This window comes from Marmota flaviventris, chromosome 11 (assembly GCF_047511675.1).
Source record: "Marmota flaviventris isolate mMarFla1 chromosome 11, mMarFla1.hap1, whole genome shotgun sequence".
NCBI classification, from domain to species: Eukaryota; Metazoa; Chordata; class Mammalia; order Rodentia; family Sciuridae; genus Marmota; species Marmota flaviventris.
In genome coordinates, this window is record NC_092508.1 from 33,799,037 (window position 1) to 33,825,188 (window position 26,152).

Consider the following 26,152-nt stretch of genomic DNA (forward strand, 5'->3'; position numbering starts at 1 on the left):
TAGGAAGACATATGACAAGGAACATGCCAGAACCTCAGGTGTCTGAGAATAGAACCAAGGCATTGATAGGCTGGGCTATCAGAGGGTAGTAGCCATCAGCCCTGGATGTGAGGCCTTTCTATGCAACTTGCCAGTTACTGACAAGCAGAGACAGTGAATGGGCCAGAGCTAATGCACACATAAAAAATTGCTAAAAGGAGAATTAGAAATTAAAGAGTGTCTGAAAACAAGATGTTGACAGATGGGCATGGTGGCACATACCTGTAATCTCAACCACTTGAGGCCAGGAGGATTGCAAGTTCAATGCCAACCTGGACAATTTAGCAAGACCCTATCTCAAAATAAAGAAACTTTAAAAGGGCTGGGGATGTAGCTCAGTGGTAGAGCACTTCTGGGTTCAATTCCTAGTACCACCACCAAAAAAAAAAAAAAAGAAAGAAAGAAAAAGAAAAATTAAATGAATATTGAAAGAGCATAACGTGTTTCTATTTTTAAAGTCATGAAGTTGCAACTATATGTGGCTCACCATTGCCCTGTCTCCCCAGGTTGAGAGAAGGTGAGTTTCAGGGCCTTTGTCATCGCTGTTCTCTTGAACAGCCAGCAATCGGGTGCTGCTGTGCTAACTGGACCTGAGCAGTCTCTGTGGGTCAGGCCTGGCAGCAAACACCTCACTAGGGAATAGTGTCATTTTGAGTCTTTAATTATGGGATATAATCCTTAAACCCACTGAAAATTTCCAGCAGGTGGGAGGGGCTTCCAGGCCAGGAAACCATGATGCCTTGCTCAGTGGCAAAGTAGGCAAGTTAAGTACATGGCGTGAACATCAGCAGAGGAGGGACGCCAAGATGAGAGAGAAGGAATTAGAACATTTCAAAAAACTATTTTAACGTCAGCATACCTGCAGGAAGTTTCACTTTGGAAAGTAAATATTTTATGACTGTGGTAATTTTTTCTCTGAATTTCTTTTTTTCGGGGGGGGGGGGGGGTACCAGGGATTCAACTCAGGATCACTTAACCACTGATCCATATCCCCAGCCCTATTTTGTATTTTATTTAGAGACAGGGTCTCACTGAGTTGCTTAGCGCCTCACTGTTGCTGAGGCTGGCTTTGAACTTGTGATCCTCCTGCCTCAGGCTCCCAAGCTGCTGGAATTACAGGTGTGCACCATCGGGCCTGGCCCCCTAAATTTCTTAATCAGGCTCTGGTGAGACATCTTTTTTCCAGAGCCTCCCAACTCATGGAACATAGCCAATCCCCAATCAGTCATGCCCAGAAAGATGTGTCCATTCAACCTGTACCTCCAGGTCCCCACACTGTGAAGTTTCTACGTACCTATAGGCAGAAATCTGGGCCTTGCCAGGAATCTGAAGTTCCCACACCATATCCTCCTTGCTGGTATTCAGGATAGTGGTCAGCAGGTCCAGTCTATTAATTCGGAAAAGCAACTCCTTCAAGAAGGACAGATTGTTTTCCTCCAACATTCCCTTTTCCTGAAGTGTCTGGAATAGCTTCAAGGCATCCTTGATGGGCTCCTGCTTCTTTTGTGGGATATATTCCAGACATAAGAACTTGAGGGAGGACAACTCATCGCTGCCCAGTTGTTCCCCAATATCGTAAAGACATTTGTTGAAATCCATCCTTGTCAAAAGGTAGGAGAAGTAACCTAGGTCAAAAGATGATATAATGCTCAGGTGAGTAGGAAATGTACCATCCCTCCCCCCCCAAAAAAAAAAAATACCATCCCCTGGTTTCTTCCTTCATCAAATGCTATTATATCTACTCTCTGCCCATCTGTCTGTAGATACAGGAAAGAAGAAGGAAAAACAAGTTCCTTTTTGCAAGTAGCTTACTAATTAGGGAAGTAGACAAAGAAGGCAATGGTCAGAGAGTTGTGACAAGGCGCAGTGGGAATACAGAGGAAGGAGCACTGGGAGAAGGGCTCTCTATAGGGAAAGGACTTTGGGGAGGATGCAGTAAAGGACAGTTGTCACAGGAAACATTTTATGCATAAGATGGAGGCAAGAATTTTCAAGTTAGTTCAGGCAGGCACAAAGAGCTCAATAAAGTAACCACTAAGGATGTGGGTTGGGGAGTGATGTTACAAAGAAATGAAGATGTAGCCAGGAACCATGCCATGAAAGGCCTCATACTGTGGGGCAGAGGGATTAGGCTTTGTCCTGGAGGAGACAGGGAACTAAGAACATATTATAAAAAAGAGAATGATGTCATCTGATTTGGGATTCACAATGACAATGAAGTGGATAAATTGGAAGAGTAGGAGGCAGGAGACCTACCAGGAGGAGGCATTTAAGTAGTGGCAGAAAGGAGTGATGGCTTTAATCATGGGACAGTGGTAGGAGGAGACACAGTGTCCACAAATGCCCTGAGGACCAGCACCTACAGCTATCAGAACTCAAAGACTGGAAACTGAACCAGGTCAACCCTGACAGCCCTCTCAGTCCAAACAGTCTCTAAGATTAGGGAATGTTTTCATAGGCCTACATGTTTAAGATGGAGAGGATAGTGTTTCAGAAAACCCTAGATAATCTTCAAGCCAGCAGGCCAGAACCTGGGATTTCTCCTCCCTTGAGGCCAAGGCTTGACCATCTTGTCTAGTTTCTTCCCCACGGTTACTGCGCTAACCAGCCTGTGTCCACAGTGAAAGGAGTCCCTGGAGAGTGTACTGGATTCTTCAGAGGAATCTGAAGACTCAGACACAGTTCCCTGTTGCAAGCTATAGTGTCACTATAAATGCCATGTGGTGCATCATCAGGGAAGATGGGCAGTGGCAGTGCTTAGAGACAGGGGCTCCACTAAACATCAAAACCTGGTTGTGACACTGGCCATACGGCCTTGGGCAGCTCTCTTCCTCCTCTGTAAAATGGGGATCAGAAGTCCATCCATATCTTAGAGGTGTGGAGAATCTATGAGATAACACTTGTAACGCATTTAGAACAATGGCCAGCAACTAATGAATGCAGAGCAAGACACTGAGAGCCCCTGGCCCTGAGGCCCTGAGGCCAAGGGCATGGGACTTCCAGCACTTCTCTCACCCTCCTACTTTTCTCATTTCATCAGTTGAAAAATGTGAAATTCATTTGGAAGTGGTGGTTTTCATACTCCCCCTAGTTGAGGGGTTCTTTGTTGAAGTCTTACTCAAACCTGCCCCGCCTGTAAGAGAGGATTCTGGATAGCTACCATTGAGAGCCCAGCACCATCATTTCTTTCTTTCTTTCTTTTTTAAACATTGATATGTTATTTAATTAGAAATAAATAATGCGGTCACATTATTTCCCTTATAAATATCTCACAGATCAAAGAAGAAAAGTAATTATAAGAAAAGTAAATAAAAAGTGCTTTGAACTAAGTGATAATAAAAGCTTAAAATAGGGCTGGGGATATAGCTCAAATGGTAGAGTGCTTTCCTTGCATACACAAGGCCCTGAGTTCCATCCCCAGCACCACAAAAAAAAAAAAAAAAAAGCTTAAAAGATCAGACAAAATAGTACTCAGATGAACACTTATAAGTTAAAGTATTTTAAGAAAGAAGCTAGATTAACAATCAAATTATTTTCCAATTAGATAGTAGGAAGGAAAAAAATAAGAGTAGGAGCAGAAATATGTGAAATAGAAAAGAAATAACACAGCTAAAAGTTGATAAAAATCTAAGAAGTCTAATCAAGAAAAAATATCAATGAAAAGGGCAGCCTCCACCATTTCTATGACTCCACAGATGCTGGTTTGGGCCCTCCTCAAACAACCTTGACCTTGGACCTGTTCCCTCCCCTGAAACAAGATGGATGGGTTCCTGAGTCTGTAAGTTCCTTAAATTCTTGAACATTCATGGATGACTGCACCAACTCTGACCCTGTCACTCAAAGGCAGTGACCAGGTATTTTCTACATCTGATGCTAAAGTAAAAATACTTTTGATTTGCACATTAGAACATGTTTTAATGTTTTGGTTTTTTACTTTATGTTTTTGTACTGAGGATTAAACCCAGGGGCACTTTACCACTAAGCCACATCCCCAGTCCTTTTTATTTATTTTGAGACAGGGTCTCACTAAGTTGTTTAGGGCCTCACTAAGTGGCTAAGGCTAGCCTCAGATTTGTTTTCTTCCTACCTCAGCCTCCTGAGTTTCTGGGATTACTGGCATAACTGAGCCCAGTTTAATTTTTTTTAATGAACTTTTTTTTTTTTAATTCAGAAAAATGGTAGATTAGAAGAAGGGTGCACTTCCCAGCAGTTCCTGAGCTCAAGATTTTAAAAGTGGCACATTGTGGAGTTTTTGCCTGTCTCTAGGTGATCTGTTCCACCTTGACAGCTGAGACCAACAGCAAGTCCTCCCAACACTCTCACATCCCTAGTGATTATAAAGTGCTAATCAGTTGCCTCTGAATATAATTGAAACAAAAAACAGGAAAATGTCAGCAAATTCTTCTAGAAAAGTTTTTCAAAACAGAGTTGTAATCTTGGCAGAACTGGACAAAGAGATACGAGAATCACTTATGCAGAACCAGTCTTTAGCAAATAGTCCTGAAGCTAGCACCGCACTCTCAGGACCGCTCTTAATAAGGACTTCCAGGATCACACAGAGCAGCATCTTGTCACAGCCCAACAGAAGGCAGCTTTGCAGCATACACCTGCACATTCATCTGGTACTTCACAACTCAACACTCTGCATTTGGGAATCTTATTCTTCCCATTCCACCTCACTGTGACCCAGAATGAAGAAAAGATCTGCGGTGAAGATGACCTTGTAACACCAAATGCCAAAGCTACTCTCATTCAGTGCTATACACACTGTGACATTCAGAATTTTGGTGAACTTTCATATTTTTTGCTTCCTTAAAAGAAAGAAATATATAAGTGAAAACAAAAAGAAGGAGAACTAGGATGGTGAGAGCTTTAGAAACTATATTATCTGAAAAATTCATTATGCTGCCTGGGATGATAACTTTTTTGTAATGATGTTTGATTTTTAGCTCTAAATCAGACTCTGAATTGGATAGTCCCATAAAATCAGCCCTTAACAACAGAATATGGTATGTCTACAGTCAACTTGCAAAACCCATTTGTTGTATTTAACTTTAAAGAAATGAGGGTGCTTTTTAAAAATGTGAAACAAAAGGATTAAATAACTTACATTTATATTTGTAGTCCATAGGATTGATAGATATAGATATAGATATAGATATAGATCTATCTATCTATCTATCTATCTATATATCTTTCAAGTTTAGATTCAATGTATCATACAGAAATCATCTTTGTAAATTCACAGCTATTCTCATATTATCTTAAAAGAAAATCCAAGATAAAACTAAGTTAGCAACCAGTCTTAAACATCTTTTATAAATATATGACATTATAAATGATGTGACAATGCTATTCAAAACAGTTATAAGGAATGTGGTGGTTTTAAAATTTGCACATGCTCTTATTTAGTGTTAACAACATACATGGTAAGTCGGCATGGTTTTATTGTTCACTTTTTTATCTAATTAAAAAATTTTAATTATGCAAGTTGAAATAAAAGATTTAAAAGGTGAGAAGACTGTTTCTCAGTGAGGTGGGTAACTAAGGGAATTCCCTGAAATTCAACACTGGACAGTAAAAGATATGATAGAGACACAGAAAGTCAGATACTTCAAACATAATATAAGAAAGTATGTTATGGAGGTGTCGGTGATGTTGGTGGCAGCAATGCCAGCAGCTACAGCTGTTAAAGGGGAGCAGAGGCAGAGAGAGAGAGGAAAGCACTGTGAAAAATCAGCTTGGCGGGAAACTGAAAAAAGAGAGAGAGGTTGGTCTTAATGAGCCCAAAGAGGAAGGGGAAGTTGTTGAGTGAAAAGCAACCCACATCACTCAGACCATGGGTGGATAGCCTGACAGGAACCATATATAAGTGGCCACATGGCAGTGAGCAGAGGCAGGAGATCAATAGTTCATAGCAGAAGTTGCCAGCCTGGCCCAGTAGTCATCTATTGTGGGGTCCAGGGTATGCCTGGAAAAATGGAACTAAACAGGTGAAGAGAGAGTTATGCTAGCTTCAGAATACTGAAGATAGAGTTCTTCATAGCTGACATCCTGTATGAGCTTTTAAGAAGATGCCAATATGGGCTGGGGATGTGGCTCAAGCGGTAGCGTGCTCGCCTGGCATGCGTGCGGCCCAGGTTCAATACTCAGCACCACATACAAACAAAGATGTTGTGTCCGCTGAAAACTAAAAAATAAATATTAAAAAATTCTCTCTCTCTCTCTCTCTCTCTCTTTAAAAAAAAAGAAGATGCCAATAACTGGTCATACAGGAGCATCTGCTCCAGGTCTGATCCTACGTAATTCACATCCATCACAGTGAATGTGAGAACTCTGGAGGTTTGGACTATGCAACCTAAAAGTGGAATTTATAGGAAGCCCCTGAAACCCAGACATCTAGCAGGGATTGGCATTTCCCCAGCAACAGGGAGTGTAGATCAAAGTTCAAATACCCACCAACAGAGTTTCAAAGGTCAGCCAAGACTAAATCCCAAGTACTAGAACTTCCAATTTAGAACTCCGCACCCCCAAGGGAGTACACGGCTAGTCAGCACCCCCATCTACTCCATCCAACACTATGAGATGGGAAGCTGAGAGCTACTACACCCAGCTTTGGCTCCTGGCTACGTAGGCTGGCAGCTTGGTGAGAAACAGCCACACCCAGCTCTTTACACAAGGATTACAGAGCCCAGAAATAAATACAAAGCATGGAACAACAACTGAAGCAATGAAAATCCATCTTTGCCAACAGTTTTGATCACCTCAGCAGAAACAAGCCCTTTATTTCTCACTAAGAATTTTTATCTTTTTTTCCCTATCCCATTATTTTACTATTTTAGATTTAAATTTTAATTTTTTTATTTCATCTTATTTTTTTTATCCATTCCATGTGATTGTGTGTGTTGTGTGTGCGTGTGTGTGTGTTTTCTCACTGCCCGGATGGGTTTAAAATTATATTCACATAATTTTACTTTCATTTTAATTGCTTTCTTCTTAATCTGTTTATTATTTAGCTGGGTTTGACTTTGGTGGGATAAAATTATACGTGGGTTTGAGAGGTTCTGATCTTACATTCATTCATTTGTTCATGCCTAGGTTTTTGTTCCTCTTACTATCCCTTCTTCACTCTCTTCCCCAACTAATGACCAAATTTTCCTGTCACCTCTTCCTCTCTTTAATTATTTGATTACTTTAAGTTATTTTTTACTCCCTCTTTATTGCCATCATCTGCTACCTATCTCCTGCTTCTCCTCTGTTCACTTTTGAAGTATTTCAAATTTTCTTCTGCCTCCCTACACTATTTTTCTTCACTTAAGAAACTATAACTCCATTATCTGATAGAATTATATAGTTTATGTAATTCCTATCCCATTCATGTAGTTGAGATTTTTAATGCAGCCCAAACCCCTCATGAACATAGGGGTTAAGAGCTGCAGTACTGAGGGGGGATCCAAGATGGCAGACTAGAGGGAGGCTGCACTCCTTGTCGCTGGGACTCAGGATTCAAGCAGAGGAAATACCATTTCTTTGCGAAGCGGCCATGGCTGCCCACCCCTGCTGTTTACCTCCCCTGCATCTGAGGCAATTGCTCACCATCTGCCAGCACATTGTTCATCTTTTGAACACAGATTGCTCACTGACCATCCACCATTTCCCTATTTGCCTCTTGCCTGCCCATCACCCGCCACCCAACATCTACCCACCTATCATCTGCCATTAGCCTGCAGATGGCCCACAGATCACCAGTGGCCTGCTGCCCACTGCCTACTGCTGCCTGGAAGTCTGTTGTCATGGTACCCGCAGGTTTGGTCTCACGCGTCCACTGCCATCTTGGGACATTGGCCAGGGCCTGCACATTTACCACTGCCTCCACTGTCATCTTGGGGTGCAGCTGCATCACTCTGGGGACACCACCCAGTGCCTGGAGATATATTGTTGGAGTATCTGAAGGTCTAATTGCACTTGAGGTCTTTCTGCTGGGTGTGCTAGTGGCCGCTATCTAGCTGCCTCTTTGCAGGGTTGCTCCTCTGTGTGAGCACATCCCTGGTGGTGTCTCTGCAAGCTGAAAGAGCATTGAGATTTTGGTACTGCAGCAAGGCAGAGCCTTGGGATGCTGAAACCCAGGTCCATCAGATTGCAGCTGGGTTTATTTGGGCCAGTCTGGGTCTGACAAATCTGTGGAAAGCTGGAGACTAGGGGCAGTTTTTTTTTGGAGGGGGGGTGTGTGGCCACACAGGTTGGAGAAATTGGAGAAAACCGAGCTCTCTGCAGCTCAATGAGTCCTGAAGTGCATGGGGACACACGAGGCTGGCTACAATGGGTGGGAAAACTGGAAGAGGGTGTGAGGGCATCTTGCTATCAGCTCATCCACCAACTGGTCCAGCACCCACTGGATTGGAGCTAACATCAAACTTCAGACAACCCTATCTATCAGTGGAGAACGGAAGCTGAGAAAATTTTTGAAAGCCAACAGAAGCAATTGTTCAATTTTCCATTGAGACTTTCCTTTTTTTAATCTTTATTTTTAAATTTCTATTTTTTTATTTTTAATCCCCCCTGCACACTTCTACCATTGTAATGGTTAATTTGAATTGTCGACTTGATTGGATTAAGAGATACTGGTGATAAGAGGCTTATGGGTATGTCAATGAGGGTGTGTCTAGGAATGATTGGAAAGTGAGATAGCCAGCTGAAATGGAGACCCTCCCTAAGTATGGTCAGCATAGTCTAATAGGATGATGGCTTGGATGAAATAAAAGTTGGAAGAACAAGAAAGCAGCAGCAGATGCAAGCTCATTCTTCTTAGATGGGTTCTTGATTGTTGCTGCAATCGTCTGAGGATATCAGTCTTGCTTCTTCACTCTTCCAAAGTGGACTCTGCCAGCAAATCTCCAGAAGCCTTTGGCCTCATACTAGGGTAGCACAGTTGATCCCTCTTCTTCTGGGGCTTCAGCCTCTTGGACTGCATAGCTACTAGTTCTTCCAGCTCTCCAGCCTGCAGATGGTCATTGTGGACTATCTCACTACTGGTCTCATAAGCCAACCTGATAAATCCTCTGTTTATAAATATACTTTCTGTTGATTCTGTTCCTCTAGAGAACTCTAATACAACCATCCTTAAATCCAAATATTTTTCACACATCAATTTATTGAGGAATTGAATGTCTGAACAGTATATTACAGTTTTGTTATGGATTCTTATATTTTCACTTTTTAAAAATCTGTTTATATTTTTTTCTCTCACTTGTCTCCCTGGATTCTCTTTCTCACTTCTCTCATACTAACTGCCAGCCTCTATTAATTCCTCCCTCACTCTTACTATAAATTTTTCCTCTCTTCTCTCCTTTCCATAAATATCACATTGTTCCCTTGTTTTCCATCATTTGAAATGGAAAGGCCTTTTACAAACTTACTATTTATATTGTAGACAGTAATAGAGCACATCATTTCTGTTTACTGCAACAAAACTCTAGAAACCTTAATAGGAGATATTTGGTTTAAGGTTGTATATAGTTTACATTGGGAGCTGTACATATTGGTCTCTCTCTTAAAGGTGAGATACTTGAAGCCTTCAAGGACACTATAAGACTACAGGATAGAAACTGTACTGCCTCTGATCCAGACCACTAGATGGGAAGATACAAACAACATGAAAAAACGAGGGAACAAAGCACCTCAAACAACCCAAGATGTTCCAACAACAGAATCCATAGACAACACAGTAGAAGAAATGTCAGAGAAGGAGTTTAGAAAATACATAGTCACATTCATCTTTGAAATAAAGAATGGTATTGGAGAGAAAATACAGGAAGTGAAAGATAACTTCAATAAAGAGGCAGAGATCATAAAAAGGAATCAAGCAGATATCCTTGAAATGAAGGAAACAATAAATCAAATTAAAAATTCAATGGAAAGTATCACCAACAGACTTAGAAGACAGAACCTCAGGCAATGAAGTCAAAATATATATACTCTTGAAAATAAAGTCAACCACAGAAAGTAAATGGTAAGAAACCCATGAACATCACTTCCAAGAATTATGGGATAACATGCAAAGACTCAATTTAAGATTTATCAGAATAGATGAAGGTATGGAGATACAAACAAAGGAATGCACTATCTTTTCAATGCCATAATATTAGAAAATTTCCCAAACCTAAAGAATGAAATGGAAAATCAACTACAATAGGCTTACAGGACCCCAAATGTACAAAATCACTGCAAACCCACACCAAGTCACACTATAATGAGAATGACTAATGTACAGAATAAGAATAGAATTTTAAAGGCTATGAGAGAAAAAAATTGAACTACACATGGGGGAAACCAATTCAGATTTCAGAACCCCAACCCTCAATGACAGGAAGTCCTGAAATAACATATATCAAGCTCTGAAAGAAAATGAATGCCAACTGAGAATTTTATATCGAGGAAAATTAAGCTTCAGGTTTGAAGATGAAATAAAAACCTCCCATGATAAACAAAATTTAAAAGAATTCACAACTAGAAAGTCTGGACTATAGAACATTCTCGGCAAAATATTCCTTGAGGTGAAAAAAAAAATGAAAAGCAAAGAGAGGAACTACACTAAAGGAAAGGTCAATCAAAGGAGAAACTCAGTTGAGCTAAAAACCAAAAATAAACCAAAATGACCAGGAATACAAATCATATCTCAATAATAACCCTGAATGTTAATGGCCTAAACTCACAAATCAAAACACATAGACTGACAGATTGGATATTTACAAAGATCCAACAATATGCTGTCTTCAAGAGACTCACCTCCTAGGAAAAGACATTCAGACTGAAGGTGAAAGGTTGGGAAAAAAACATTCACACAGATGGCATAAACAAGCAGGGGTTTTCATCCTCATATCAGATAAAGTGGACTTCAAACCAAAGTTAATCAGAAGAAATAAAGAAGGACATTTCACTGCTTAAAGGAATCATACATCAACTAGATATAACAATCATAAATATTTATGCCCCAAACAAAGGAGCAACTACATACATCAAACAAACCCTTCTCAATTTCAAGAATCAAATAAACCACAACACAATAATACTGGGCAATTTTAACACACCTCTTTCACCACTGGATAGATCTTCCAAACAAAAACTAAAAAAGAAACTATAGAACTAAATAATACAATAAATGATATAGACTTAATGGACATATATAGAGTATTTCATTCATTAGTGAGCAAATACACTTTCTTCTCAGCAGGGCATAGATCCTTCTCTAAAATAGACCATAGGTTATGCCACAAAGCAGTCCTCAGCAAATACAAAAAAATAGAAATACTATCCTGCAATCTATCAGATCATAATGGAATGAAACTAGAAATAAAAAAATAGAAGCTACTCCAACACCTGGAGACTAAATAGCATGCTATTAAATAATGAATGGATAGCAGAAGAAATCAGGGATGAAATAAAAAAAAATACATACAGGTAAATGAGAACACCAATACAATATATAAAAATCTCTGGGACATCATGAAGGCAGTGCTAAGAGGAAAGTTCATTGCATTGAGCTCATATATTAAAAGAATAAAAAGTCAACAAATAAATGGCCTAACATTATACTTGAAAGTCCTAGAAAAACATCAAATCAACACTAAAAGTAGTAGAAGACAGAACATAATTAAAAGCAGAGCTCAAATCAATAAAATTGAAACAAAAGAAACAATTGAAAAAATTGACAAAATGAAAAATTGGTTCTTTGAAAAAATAAATAAAATTGATAAACCCTTAGCCACACTAATAAAGAGAAAGAAAAACTCAAATTACTAAAATTAATGATGAAAAAGGAAATATCATGCCAAACACTATTGAAATTCAGAAGATAAATAGAGAATATTTTGAAAATTTATACTCAAATAAAATAGAAAATCCTAAAGACATCAACAAATTTCTAGAGACATATTATCTACCCAAACTGAATCAGGAGGACGTACACAATTTAAACAGATCAGTTTCAAGCAATGGAATAGAAGACACCATCAAAAGCCTACCAAGCAAGAAAAGCCCAGGACCAGACAGATTCTCAAGAAATCCCGGGACCAGGCTGAATTCTCCAAGACCTTTAAAGAATTAACACCAATACTCCTCAAATTATTACATGAAATAGAAAAGGAGGGAACTCTTCCAAACTCATTCTATGAGGCTAGTTTCACCCGGATACCAAAACCAGACAAAGACACATCAAGGAAAGAAAACTTCAGACCAATATCCCTAATGAACATAGACACAAAAATTCTCAATAAAATTCTGGAAAATTGCATTAAAAAACACATTAAAAAGATAGTGCACCACAATCAAGTGGGGTTCATCCCAGGGATGTAAGGTTGGCAGTAAAACAGAGATCCTGCATCTAACAGAAGGAAAAATAGGCCCAAATCTTCACCATGTCAGCCTAGGATCTGACTTTCTTAACAAGACTCCTAAAGCACAAGAAGTAAAACAAGAATTAATAAATAGAATGGATTCAAATTAAAAAGCTTTTTCTCAGCAAAGAAAACAATAAAATGAGAAGAGAGCCTACAGATTGGGAGAAAATCTTCACCACATACCCCTCCGATAAAGCATTAATCTCTAGGATATATAAAGACCTCAAAAAGCTTAACACCAAAATAAATAAATAAATAAAACCAAAAAACAAATAACCCAATCAATAAATGGGCTAAGGAACTGAACAGATACTTCACAGAAGAAGAAATACAATCCATCAACAAACATAAGAAAAATCTTTCATCATCTCTAGCAATTAGAGAAAATTAAAACTACTCTTAGGTTTCATCTCACTCATGTCATAATGGCAATTAACAAGAACAGAAGCAACAACAAATGTTAGCAAAGATGTGGGGGAAAAGGTGAACTCACATTTTGTTGGTGGGTTGCAAATTGGTGAAACCACTATGGAAAGAAGTGTGGAGATTCCTCAGAAAACTTAGATTGAATAAAAAAAAATAAAAAATAAAAAGATTCCTCAGAACCACCATTTGAACCAGTTATCCACCCAAAGGACTTAAAATCAGCATACTACAGTGACGCAGCCACATCAATGTTTATACCAGCTCAATTCACAATGGCTAAACTATGGAACCAACATAGGTGCCCTTCAACAGATAAATGGATAAAGAAAATGTGATCTATATGCATAATGGAATATTTCTCAGCCTTAAATAAAAATGAAATTATGGCATTTGCAGGTAAATGGATGGACCTAGAGAACACCATGGTAAGTGAAATAAGCCAATCCCCCAAACCCAAAGGCCAAATATTTTTCCTGATAAGCAATGCTGAATCATAGTGGGTGTGAGGGGTAGGAAAGAATGAAGGAAATTTGGATTGTACAGGGGAGAGTGAGGGGAGGGGTGGGGCAGTGGGGATAGGAAGGATGGTAGACTAAGACAGACATTATTACCCTATATACATGTATTATTACACTACTGGTGTGACTCTGCACCATGTACAGCCAGGGGAATGAGAAGTTATGCTCCATTTGTGTACAATGTATCAAAATGCATTCTACTATAATGTATAACTAATTAGAACAAATAAAAATAAAGAGATTATTAATACAGTGGACAGTGTAGTAGAGACCTGCTGTTTAATGTATGATGTAGTTTATGCTTGCCTATTATTCATGATGACATTAAATGCTGACCCTACAATTCCTATACAGGTGGTAATTAGTATTATAGAAGTGAAAGTGGACACATGACATTTATTTCGAGCTACTCCCCCTTTCTCTAAGAGGGGCTGGAAAGTGATTGGCACACTTCAAGTTCACAGAGCAGAGATCCTGCTGCTGAGCAATTCTTACAACTCAGTAAAGTAACAGAGAACTTCACTCCACAAATGAACTAGCCTCACTTAAGCCTCAACAATACTTCAACATATAGAATAGGGGAGAGAAAACCCCAAACCAACAACCAGGCCCCAAGTAAGAACAACTAGAGGGAGAACTCAGGTCTCACTCCTGGAAATCTACTCAAACATCAAAAATAGAAGTTCCAGAACAAAAAAGGCAACTAAACACAACAGGGCACACATATAAAAAAGGAAGAGAAATCCATCTCAACTGATGTGCAAGTCCAAGATCCTTGAAAACATGAGGAGCTGGAGATCCGGAGGAGAGACCCACCAGCCACTTGCAGCCTGGAGATCCAGAGGAGAGGCCCACCACATGTGGTCCAGAAATCGGGAGGAGAGGCCTGTCCCAGGCCCAGAGATGTGCGGTGAACCTTCCCATGCTGGGGTTCCTTATTCACCAAAGTGTGGCTTCACAGCCCAACATCAGGGTACATATAAGCTTGAGGCTGCCACCACCACAAAACTGGGGTATCACTGCTTGTATCAAGAGACAACAATAAGGAATAAGATATCATCAAGGTCCCTATGGGCCTTGCTACACCAAAGGTATCTCTACTAGGGGTGCTAATGGTTATCCTGTTGCTGAGGTAACAGGGAGCTTGCGTGGGGTTGCCTCTTTCTTGTTTCTCCTACTAACAGCCAACTTCTTATGATTACCCTCTCACTTGTCATACAATCTAATACCTCCATATTCTAACATCCTACCTCATAAACATTTCAGGCCCCCCTTCTACCATTAGAAACTGTAAACCATTATGCAAACCTATTGACTATAAGGTAGAAGATAACCAAACTCATCATTTCTGATTATAGTGAAAAAATAATAAATGTAAAAATAGAAGCTAACTGATATAGGGATGCACATTTGCACATTGGGTACATTGAGTGCTGTCATATTGATCTCTCCCTTAAAAGTGAGGTATTGGTAACCTATATAGACACCATAAGACAATAGGGCAGAAGCTGTCATACCTCAGATCTACACTACAAGAGAGGAAGACTCATAGACATTATGAAAAAACAAGGGAGGAAAGTGCCCCAAACAAAATACTACAACAATAGAATCCATACATAGCAAAGCAGGTGAAATGTAAGAGAAGGAGTTCAGAATATACATAACTAAAATGATTTGGGAATTAATTTAAGTGAGCAGATACAGGCAAAAATTGATCACTCCAACAAAGAGATAAGGGAGCAAAAACAAGTTGCAAGATTACTTCAAGAAAGAAATACAGATACTAAAAAAAAACACCCACAAATAGAAATCCTCAAAATGAAAGAAACAATAAGCCAATTAAAAAACTCAATATCAACAACAGACTAAATCACTTGGAAGTCATGACCTTATAAAATAATATAAGCTTGAAAATAAAGTAGACCTCACAGTGAAGATAGTAAGAAACCATGAACAGAATATCCAAGAATTATGAGATACCATCAGACCAAGTTTAAGATTTATTGGGATAGAAGAAGGTTCAGAGATTCAAACCAAAGGAATGCATAATCACTTCAATGAAATAATAGCAGAAAAATTTCCAAGCATAAAGAATGAACCAGAAAATCAAATACAAGAGACTTACAGAACGCCAAATGTACAAAATTACAACAGATCTACATCAAGACACATTATAATGAAAATTCACGGCATACAGAATAAGGATAGAATTTTAAAGGCAGCAAGAGAAAAAAAAATCAGATTCCCTATAAGGGAAGACCATTTCGAATCTCAGCAGATTTTTCAACCCCAGACTGTCAAAGCTAGGAGATTCTGGAACAACATATACCAAGCTCTAAAAGATAATGGATGCCAACCAAGAATCTTATATCCAGAAAAATTAAGCTTCAAATTTGATGATGAAATAAAAGCCTTCCATGATAAACAAATTCAAGAAAGCCTGCACTTCAGAACATTCTTGGAAAAATATTCTACAAGGAGGAAATAAAAAACAACAATGAAATTCTGCAAAGGGAAGAACTACAATAAAGGAAAAGCCAACCAAAGAAGAAACCAAGTCAAGCTAAATATAAATAAACAAAAATGACCTGTAATACAATTCATGTCTCTTTCAACTCTTTTTGATAAATTTTTTACATAAAAATTTTAACTACAATATCATCTGATTTTTCAGGTTTTTGTTTATTTCATATTTTTTTGTTTTCCTTTTCTCTTCACAAAGTTATACAAATATGTTCTTTAAAAGTTTTAGCATTTTATATGTTATATTTTAATATATAATCAATCTGGTATGTGTATATACATTGCCTATGGTATGAGATGAGGTATATTTTATCTTTAAATTATTTCTTATAACTTAAAATCCATTATTTAATATTCAAGGATGAAAAAGATCACTCAGAGTAAAAATTGTTTAATAAGGTAATTATAAAGTAAGGGCAAGGTTGAGAGTAACTAACAAATTTTGTGAAGCACCTTTCCTTCCATAAACTTGGAGAGGTAAGAGGTGAAATAACAGAGAGCCATTATGAAAAACTTGTAGGAGAAGGTGATCTAACTGAAGTTATTCCCACCAAAAGCATGTAGAAACCAACTCACAGTCTAATAGAGTCTTATAGGAAGGATTAAAACACCTTACTCTACTCTTGTATATTCTAAGTTCATCTCTTTGGTGTCCCTTTCTGATGGAATTCAACAGGAAACCACATAACAAAGGGACTTATCATGCAGCCTACAGCATAAGTCTCACCAAAAGGTGAAAGATGGAGAAAGGAGCCAATATGGCAGCCATTGGTTACATAAGGCCACTGAGTATTTGAAGTGTGTCTAGCTTGAATTGAGGTGTGCTGTGTGTTAAATAGACATTAGACTCCAAAGAATTACTAGCACAAAGAAATAAACATGAAATATCTTACTAACAATTATTCTCTTTGCAAATTATGTTGGTAATCCATTGGGTTAAATGAAAATATATTAAAATTAATTTCTCTATTTGTTTAATAAAAAGAAGTAAAGGAGAAAAAGGTAACATTCTGTATCCTGATGGTAGTACTATATATTCATATATATATATGTTGTCATTTTTTATATTTATGTTATCAAAATTCATATAACTATAAAACTGAATGGGGTAAATTGTACCATATATAAACTATATCTCAACAAACATGACTTTAAAAAGAAATTTAGTTCATGAAGTGTTTTAATAGTATTGGGCACATACTAACCACCTGATAAATAATGGCTATTATTATGATTCATTAAAACAACCAGCATCAAGCTGTTTCATAGTGTGGTAGGGAGGGGGAACATGGGAGTAATAGACCAACTTTAGATAGGGAAAAGGGGTGGGAATGGAAGGGAGGGGGCATGGGGTTAGAAATGATGGTGGAATGTGATGGACATGATTATCCAAAGTACATGTATAAAGATACAAATGGTGTGAATATACTTTGTATTCAATCAAATATGAAATTTTTGTGCTCTATATATTGTAATATGAATTGTAATACATTCTGTTGTCATATATAACAAACCAGAATTTAAAAAAAAGAAAAAGAAAATGTGAGGAAACAGGCAAACAAATCTCCCTGCAAAATTCACAGTCTCCATCAAAAGAACCCACAAGTATGGAAGTGGAAGAAATTCCAGAGAAAGACTAAAAACTGATTATTAAAATGTTCAATGAACTTAAAGAAGATTTAAATAATTAGTTGATAAAGCAAATACAGGCTGGGTGTGGGTGGTGCAAGCCTATAATCCTGGAAACGTGGGAAGCTGAGGAAGGAGGATCGCTGTGTTTCAGGCCATCTCTATAATCTGATTTGTGGTGATGCTTCAAGTGAATTTTAAATTTGAGTTATTGTGACTTCATGCCCAAGAGTTCTGATTTCTTTTTTTTTTTTAAGCCTTTCTTTTTTTATATTTATGTGGTGCTAAGGATCAAACCCAGTGCCTCACACCTAGTAGGCAAGAGCTCTACCTCTGAGCCACAACCCTAGCCCCTGATTTCTTTTTAATATCTTTATTTCTTTATTGAAATGGTCTCTCATTTCCTGTGTTTGCTTTTGTTGTTGTTGTTTTATTCAAAGAAACCCTCATTTTGAAATGTTTTCTCTTCAAGAAATGAAGGTGGTAGAGGAGATTCCTCTAGTGTCAATAAGTTGTCATACTGCCTCCATAAAGTATCAATTAAAAAGCCAAAAAATAAGATGTTGCATTTCTTCCAAAATAACTTAAAATATATTAAACTCTTCTAAGAAATAATTTGTTGGAATGAGGTGTCTGGATTAAACAGGTATATGCCACTGAAGGAGAATACTTTTTTTTTTTTTAATTTATAGCCATAGATGGACAAAATGCCTTCATTTTATTTGTTTATTTTATGTGATGTTAAGGATTGAACCCAGTGCCTCACACATGCTAGGCAAGCACTCTACCACTGACTCCCAGCCCAAGACTCTGGAGAACAGTATTTCTAAGGTGCTATTTTTGCTTAGGGTACTTGAAACTGACTTTTAAACACATGGAGATTGAATAATACTCTTTTATATAATAGTTTTTAATAATACTCTCATAGAAAAAATGAGAGAAGAAATTCTTAGAAACAAATGAGAACAGAGATACAACGTATCAAAAACTCTGGAACAGTACGAAGACAATTCTAAGAAGAAAATCTATAGCACTGAGTGCCTACATTAAAAGAAAATAGAGGGGCTGGGGATGTGGCTCAAGCGGTAGCGCGCTCACCTGGCATGTGCGGGGCGCTGGGTTTGATTCTCAGCACCACATAAAAAATAAAATAAAGATGTTGTGTTCACCGAAAACTAAAAAAATAAATATTAAAAAAAATTATCTCTCTCTCTCTTAAAAAATAATAATAAGAAGAAAATAGAAAGATTCCAAATAAATAATCTAATGCTCTACCTCAGGCCTTAGGAAAGAAAAACCAAACTAATTCCAAAATCAGTAGAAGACAGTGTATAATTAAGAGACAAAATTAATGAAATTGGGAATTCAAAAAAAAATACAAAGGATCAATAAAACAAAGAGTTGTTTCTTTGAAAAGATAAACAAAATTAGAGATGAAAAAGGAGATATTACAAACATTTTTGAAATCCAGAATATCATTAGAAACTATTTTGGAAATTTATACTTCAATAAACTAGAAAATCTAGAAGACATTGACAAATTCCTAGACACATATGACTTGTCCAAACTGAACCAGGAAGATAGAGAAAAAATAAATAGAACAATATCAAGTAATAAAATTGAAACAGCAATTAAAAGCCTTCTAACAAACAAAGGCCCAGGACCAGAAGGATTTTCAGCTGAGTTCTACCAAATCTTTAAAGAAAAACTCATTCCAGTCTTTCTCAAATTATTCCATGAAATTGAAAGGGAAGGAACATTCCCAAATATATTCTATGAAGCCAGTATAACCCTGTTACAAAAACCAAAGACACATCAAAGAAAGAAAACTATAGACCAGTATCTCTCATGAACATAGCTGGAAAAATTCTACCACATTAAAAAATACATCAAGAAGATAATACAGCATGATCAAGTGTGTTTCAGCCCAAGGATACAAGGTTGTTTCAACATATGCAAATCAATAAATGTAATGCACCATATACACAGAATTAAGGACAAGAATCATATGATCATCTCAATAGATGCAGAAAAGGCCTTTTATAAAATTTAGCACCCATTTGTGTTAAAATATGCTTGAGAAAATAGGAACAGAAGGAATTTACCTAAACATAATAAAGGCTATATGAAACAAACCCAAAGCCAACATCATACTGATTGGAGAAAAACTGAAAGCATTTCCTCTGAAATCACAAACAAGACAAGGATGTCCACTCTTACCACTACTATTCAATATAGTTTGTGAAACTCTTCCCAGCACAATCAGAATACAAATAGGAAAAGAAGAAGAATTATATCTGTTTGCTGAAGACATGGTCCTATATCTACAAGATCCCAAAAACTTCACCAGAAGACTTCTAGAGTTAATGAATAAATTCAGCAAAGTATATGAGGTTGCATTCATAAATAAAGAGCTTTCCTATACTCCAACAGCAATTATGCTGAAAAAGACATCAGGAAAACTATCCCATTCACAGTAACCTAAAAAAAAAATTTAAACTATCCCATTCACAGTAACCTAAAAAAAAAAAAAAAAAAAAAAAGCTTGGGAAATTATAGAACATTGAAGAAAAAAATTAAAGAATACCTTATGATGGATGGAAAGACCTCCCATGTTCTTGGATAGAATTAATATTGTCAAAATGGACATATTGCCAAAAGTGCTATGCAGATTCAATGCAATCCCATCAAAATACCAATAAAATTCTTTTTAAAACTAGAAAAGAAAACAGTTAGAAAATCCATTAAGAAGAATAAAAGACCCAGAATAGCCAAAGCAATCCTGAACAAGAAGAGCAAGGCTGGAGGCATCACAATACCTATTCTCAAATTGTACTACAGAGATATAATGTCAAAAATAGCATGGTATTGGTATCAAAATAGACATGAAGATCAATGGACTAGAACGGAAGACAAAGAGGCAAACCTTTATATACTTACAGTCATCTGATACTTGACATAGGTGCCAAAATAATATGTTGGAGAAAAGACAGCTGGTTCTAGGAAAACTGGTTATCTATATTAAAATAATGAAATTTGATCTCTCTCACCCTGAGCAAAAGTCAAATCAAATTGGATCAAAGACAGGAATTAGACCAAAAACTTTGCAAGTGCTAGAAGAAACCATAAGGGACAAAATATTGATGCTGGCACTAACTTACTTAGCAAGACACCTAAAGCTCAAGGAGTTTGCCAGCTACTCCTCTGATAGAAGATTAATATCCAAAATATATATTTAAAAAAACTCAAAAAGCTTAATATAAAAAACTCAAATAACCCAATCAGCAAATGGGCAAAATAACTAAACAGACATTTCTCAAAAGAAGAAACACAATGGTCAACAAATAAACGAAAAAATGTTCAACATGTCTAGCAATCAGGGAAATGCAAATTAAAATTTCACTAAGATTTTACCTTATGCCAGTCAGAAAGACAATTATCAAATTTATTATTATACAAATAATAATAAATGCTGGTGAGGATATGGGGGGAAGGTACACTCATACACTGTTGTTGAGACCAAAAATTAGTACAACCACTCTGGAAAGCAGTGTGAAGATTCCTTAGAAAACTAGCAATGGAGTCATCATTTGACTCAGCTATCCCACTCTTTGGTATTTATCCCAAGGAACTAAAATTAGCATACTATAGGGCTGCATCATATCAATGTTTATAGAAACACAGTTCACAATAGCCAAATTATGGAACCAGCCTAGATGCCCATCACTAGATGAGTGGATCAAGAAAACAACACACACACACACACACACACACACACACACACACACCATGGAGTTTTACTCAGCCATAAAGAACAAAATAATGGCATTTGATAAATAGATAGAACTAAAGAACAATGTGCTAAGTGAAATAAGCCAGAATCAGACAATCCAGGGTCAAGTATTTTCTCTCATATATGGAAAGTAGAACAAAATAAGGGAAAGAAAGTGGGATCTGAATATCATAAAGATATTGGAAAGATCAGTGAGGGCAGGAGGAGGGATGAGAAAGGGAAGAAAATGTGGAATGAATTTGACAAAAAATATGCTATGTTTATACATATATATACCACAGTGAATTCCACCTTTACGTGTCCATAAAGCACCAATCAAAAATAAACAAATAAATGAGTGAAAGAAAGACCAGTAGAGTAGAGGAAGGAGAATAGGAAGAGGGAGGAGGAGAGTGATGGGGAACACCAGGGATTGAAATGAAGTAAATCAAATTCCATGCATTTATGATGATTTTGTCAAAATGAACCCAACTGGGCTGGGGATATGGCTCAAGCAGTAGCGCACTCACCTGGCATGCATGGGGCGCTGGGTTTGATCCTCAGCACCACATAAAAATGAAATAAAGATGTTGTGTCCACCAAAAGCTAAAAAGTAAATATTAAAAAATTCTCTCTCTCTCTCTCTTAAAAAAAAAAGAACCCAACTGTTACATATACTTATAATGCACTAATTTTTAAAAAAAATTCTTTTCCCTTCTTGTTTATACTAGCAGTTATTTTTGTGTGTGAAAACTGAAAATACAGTAATTTATAATATGATCACAGTTATCACTATCATAGCACATATCCTCACAGACTAAGATACATTGATATAAAAGTGGAAATCAGGCTGCATATACAAATTTGTATAACTGCTACTGGCTTTTATCTCACTTACCATTTATAACAAACATATACCCACTACCACTCCTATGGCACATTTCTAATGTTTCTTGATTTATATAGCATGTGGGTACATCAAGAGCTTATTGGAAGCAATCTATATCTTTACTGTTAAAATATCATTTAAAGACTTTTACATATATCCTTGATCATTTCCTTAGAATAAATTGTTAGAATTAAAATTATGAGGCATAACCTCTTCTCTTCCTTTCCATCTGAAACATATAATTGTTTAGATGAGCTTCTTTGACCAAGGAAATGGAGAGAGACAATGTCTTGGAAGGTTATGCACTGTATGAGGTTTGCAAAATTTCCTAAACTAGATGAATTAATTGATCAATCAATTGTTCGGAAAATTCTCTTACTTAAGAAAGGCATTTCATGACAAATGCTCTGAAAGAGGAACTAGGAAAACTACTCCATTTACAATTGCCTCAAAAACAAAAAATCAATCTAACAAAAGAGATGAAAGACCTCTACAGTGAAAACTACAGAACACTAAAGGAAGAAATTGAAGAAGACCTTAGGATATGGAAAGCTCTCCCATGCTCTCTAATAGGCAGAATTAACATTGTCAAAATGACCATATTACCAAAAGCATTATACAGATTCAATGAAATTCCTATTAAAATCCCAATTTCATTCCTAATAGAAAGAGAAAAAGAATCATGAATTTAATTTGAAAAAATAAGAGACCCAGAGTAGCCAAAGCAATCTTTATCAAGAAGAGTGAAGCAGGAGGCATCATAATACTTATACTATAGAGCAATAGTAACAAAAAAGGCATGGTATTGGCACCAAAATAGACTTGTAGACCAATGGTACAAAATAGAGGACACAGGGGGCTGGGGTTGTGGATCAGCCGTAGAGCGTTCACCTAGCATGTGCAGGGCACTGGGTTCAATGCTGAGCACCACATAAAAATAAAATAAAGGTATTGTGTCCAACTACAACTAAAACAAAATATTAAAAAAAAAAAAGAATAGAGGACACAGAGACAAACCCACGTAAATATAGTTATCTCATACTAGACAAAGGTGCCAGAAACATGTATTGGAGAAAAGATAGCCTCTTCAACAAATATGCAACAAAATGAAATTAAGCCCCTATCTCTCCCCATGCACAAACTCAACTCAAAGTGTATCAAGGACATAGAAATTAGACCAGAGATCCTGTGTTTAACAGAAGAAAAAGTAGGCCCTAATCTTCATCATGTCAGATTAGGCCCCAACTTCCTTAACAAGATTCCTATAGCGCAAGAAATAAAAATCAACAATAAATAAATGGGATGGATTTAAAATGAAAAGCTTCTTCTCAGCAAAAGAAACAGTCAGGTAGGTGAAGACAGAGCCTACAGAATGGGAGCAAATTTTTACCACACTCACATCAGATAGAGCACTAATCTCTAGGATGTATAAAAAACTTGATATAAAAAAAAACCCACAAATAACCCAATCAATAAATGGGCCAAAGAACTGAACAGATACTTCTCAGAAGGTGATATATAATTAATCAACAAATATATGAGAAAATGTCCAACATCTCTAGCAATTAGAAAAATGCAAATTAAAACGACTCTTAAGATTTCATCTCACTCCAGTCAGAATGGCAGCTATTAAGAATAAAAACAATAAGTGTTGGTGAGGATGTTGGGGAAAAGGCACACTCATACATTGCTGGTGGGACTGCAAATTGGTGCAACCAATTTGGCAAGTAGTACGGAGATTCCTTGGAAAACTTGGAATGGAACCACCATTTGACCCAGCTATCCCATTCCTCAGTTTATCCAAAGGACTAAAAAACAGCATGCTACAGTGACACAGCCACATCAATGTTTATATCAATGTTTTATTGTGCTGCTGCACAATATACAATAGCTAAATTGTGGTACCAACCTAGATGCCCTCCAATGGATAATTGGATAAACTGTGGTATATATACACAAATATATATTACTAAATAAATAAATATTATTAAATAATATTTATTTTAGTAAATAATATTACTCAACATTAAAAGAGAATAAAATTGTGGCATTTGCAGGTAAATGGATGGAATTGGAGAATATCACGCTAAGTAAGCCAATCTCAAAAAACCAAAGGCTGAATATTTTCTCTTATATGTGGATGCTGATCCACAGTGGGGGTAAGTGGAGAGCATGAGAGGAATGGAGGAACTTTAGATAGGGCAAAGGGGAAGGAAGGGAAGGAGGGGAAGGGAGGGGACTTGGGGGTAGGAAAGATGGTGGAATGAGATAGACATCATTATCTTAAGACACATATCAAGACACAAATGGTTTGACTCTACTTTGTGTACAACCAGAGACAAGAAAAATTGTGCTCCATATGTGTACTATGAAATGAAGTGCATTCTGATATCATGCATAACAAATTAGAATAAATAAATAAGTTTTTTTTTAAAAAGAAAGGCATTTCAAATACATTCCAGCAAAATGCAATAAACAAAAACTGCTGGGCCTATAAGAGAACAAACTAGTAAGCCCATTAAATACACTCTGTGAAAACACAACAGGGTGCATCCATGAGGTCTCACAAACCACAACATTATGTGTACCCCTGAACAACCCGAAACCACCCAAATGTCCTTCAATAAAGGAATGGTCAGGCAAACTAAGGTACAGACACACTATGGGAGAGCATATAGCAGTAAAGGGTAATGTATTTCATCTTCTGAAATAAAAGTGAAGAGACATCTAAAAAGTATTGAAAAAGCAAGAAAAACAAGTTACAATGTAATTTTTTAAGAAGTAGTTGGACACAATACCTTTATTTTATTTATTTATTTTTATGTGGTGCTGAGGATCGAACCCAGGGCCTTGCATGTGCTAGACGAGAGCTCTACCACTGAACCACAACCCCAGCCCTACAATATAATTTTTAAAATCTACTTTTTAAAAATATTCAAAATGATGCCCTAGATTTTCAGAGACAATAGGTATATGTATAAAAGAAGAAAATAAAAATGAGGGAGGTTGTGCAAGCACACACTTTGAAGCCAAGATGTTGTCCCCTTGGAAGCATTGAAAAGATGACCAGGACTAGAGGGTGAAGGATTAAGGAAGGGAATTAGCCTTTTTTTTTTTTCTAGAATGTGTTAAGGAGAGTATTTGCAGACATTATCTGTGTAAATAAAATGCTGGTTTGAGTGGGTTATTTCATTTATGCAGTGTGCGAAAGTGGGTGAGGCAGAGCATTAAATGTGGCTGCAGGGGAAGTCCAGGGCAGGATGGTGCCTCCCAGGCCAGAAGAGGAGACCACACCACAGAAGAATGACATCATCATATTTGTTTTTAAAACAAAATATTAGAGCCTAAGTCCTTAAGAACATGAAATAACTAAAATCTTACTCCCCCCGCCCCCCACAAATAGTAAAACCTTTCATACATCTCTCAAAGAAACCAAAAAATCTAGTAGACTAAATAGAACGACGGCCACAGAGGATTTGAGTGGCACAGTTGATGAATGCTAACAACGCTCATTTACTATCGGGACACACCACATCTTCCTTTTCAAACACATGAACTGATCACAAAATATTGACCACAAAATCACCATAGATTTCCAGAGCCTAGAAATAATACAACCCATAGTCTGTGACTCCAAGGCACTGGAGTTAGACATTAGCAATGACGAATAGCCCCAAGTGAACACTACTAAAAGGGCTACCCACCTTAACATGGCTTTTTCAACACACGGTGATTAGAACAAGGGGGCAAACTTCTCAAAACAAACCAAAATGGATACTAACTGAACTCCTTACATCAAAACAAATTGCAGATAGATCAAAGATTTGAAACTTTAAAAAGTACTAAGAAAAACAAGATAATTTTTGAAATGATTTTGCTGATGAAAAACTTTTGCAAATATAACAGAGAAACTAAAAGCTACCTAAGATTGATTTTGTCCTTAAACAATAAGTAAAATATT

At 37.0% G+C, this 26,152-nt stretch overlaps 1 protein-coding gene and 1 pseudogene across 1 annotated transcript in view; one reads left to right on the forward strand and one right to left on the reverse strand.

Annotated features, from left to right (window-relative positions):
- Casp8 (caspase 8) overlaps positions 1–26,152 on the reverse strand; it is a 43,947-nt gene that overhangs the window by 12,442 nt on the left and 5,353 nt on the right. The window contains exon 3 of the mRNA XM_027941791.3: positions 1,334–1,664. Coding sequence (XP_027797592.2) covers positions 1,334–1,664 — 331 coding nt within the window. The remainder of the gene's footprint in view (positions 1–1,333; positions 1,665–26,152) is intronic.
- LOC139707707 (SOSS complex subunit C pseudogene) lies at positions 4,159–5,185 on the forward strand (annotated as a pseudogene).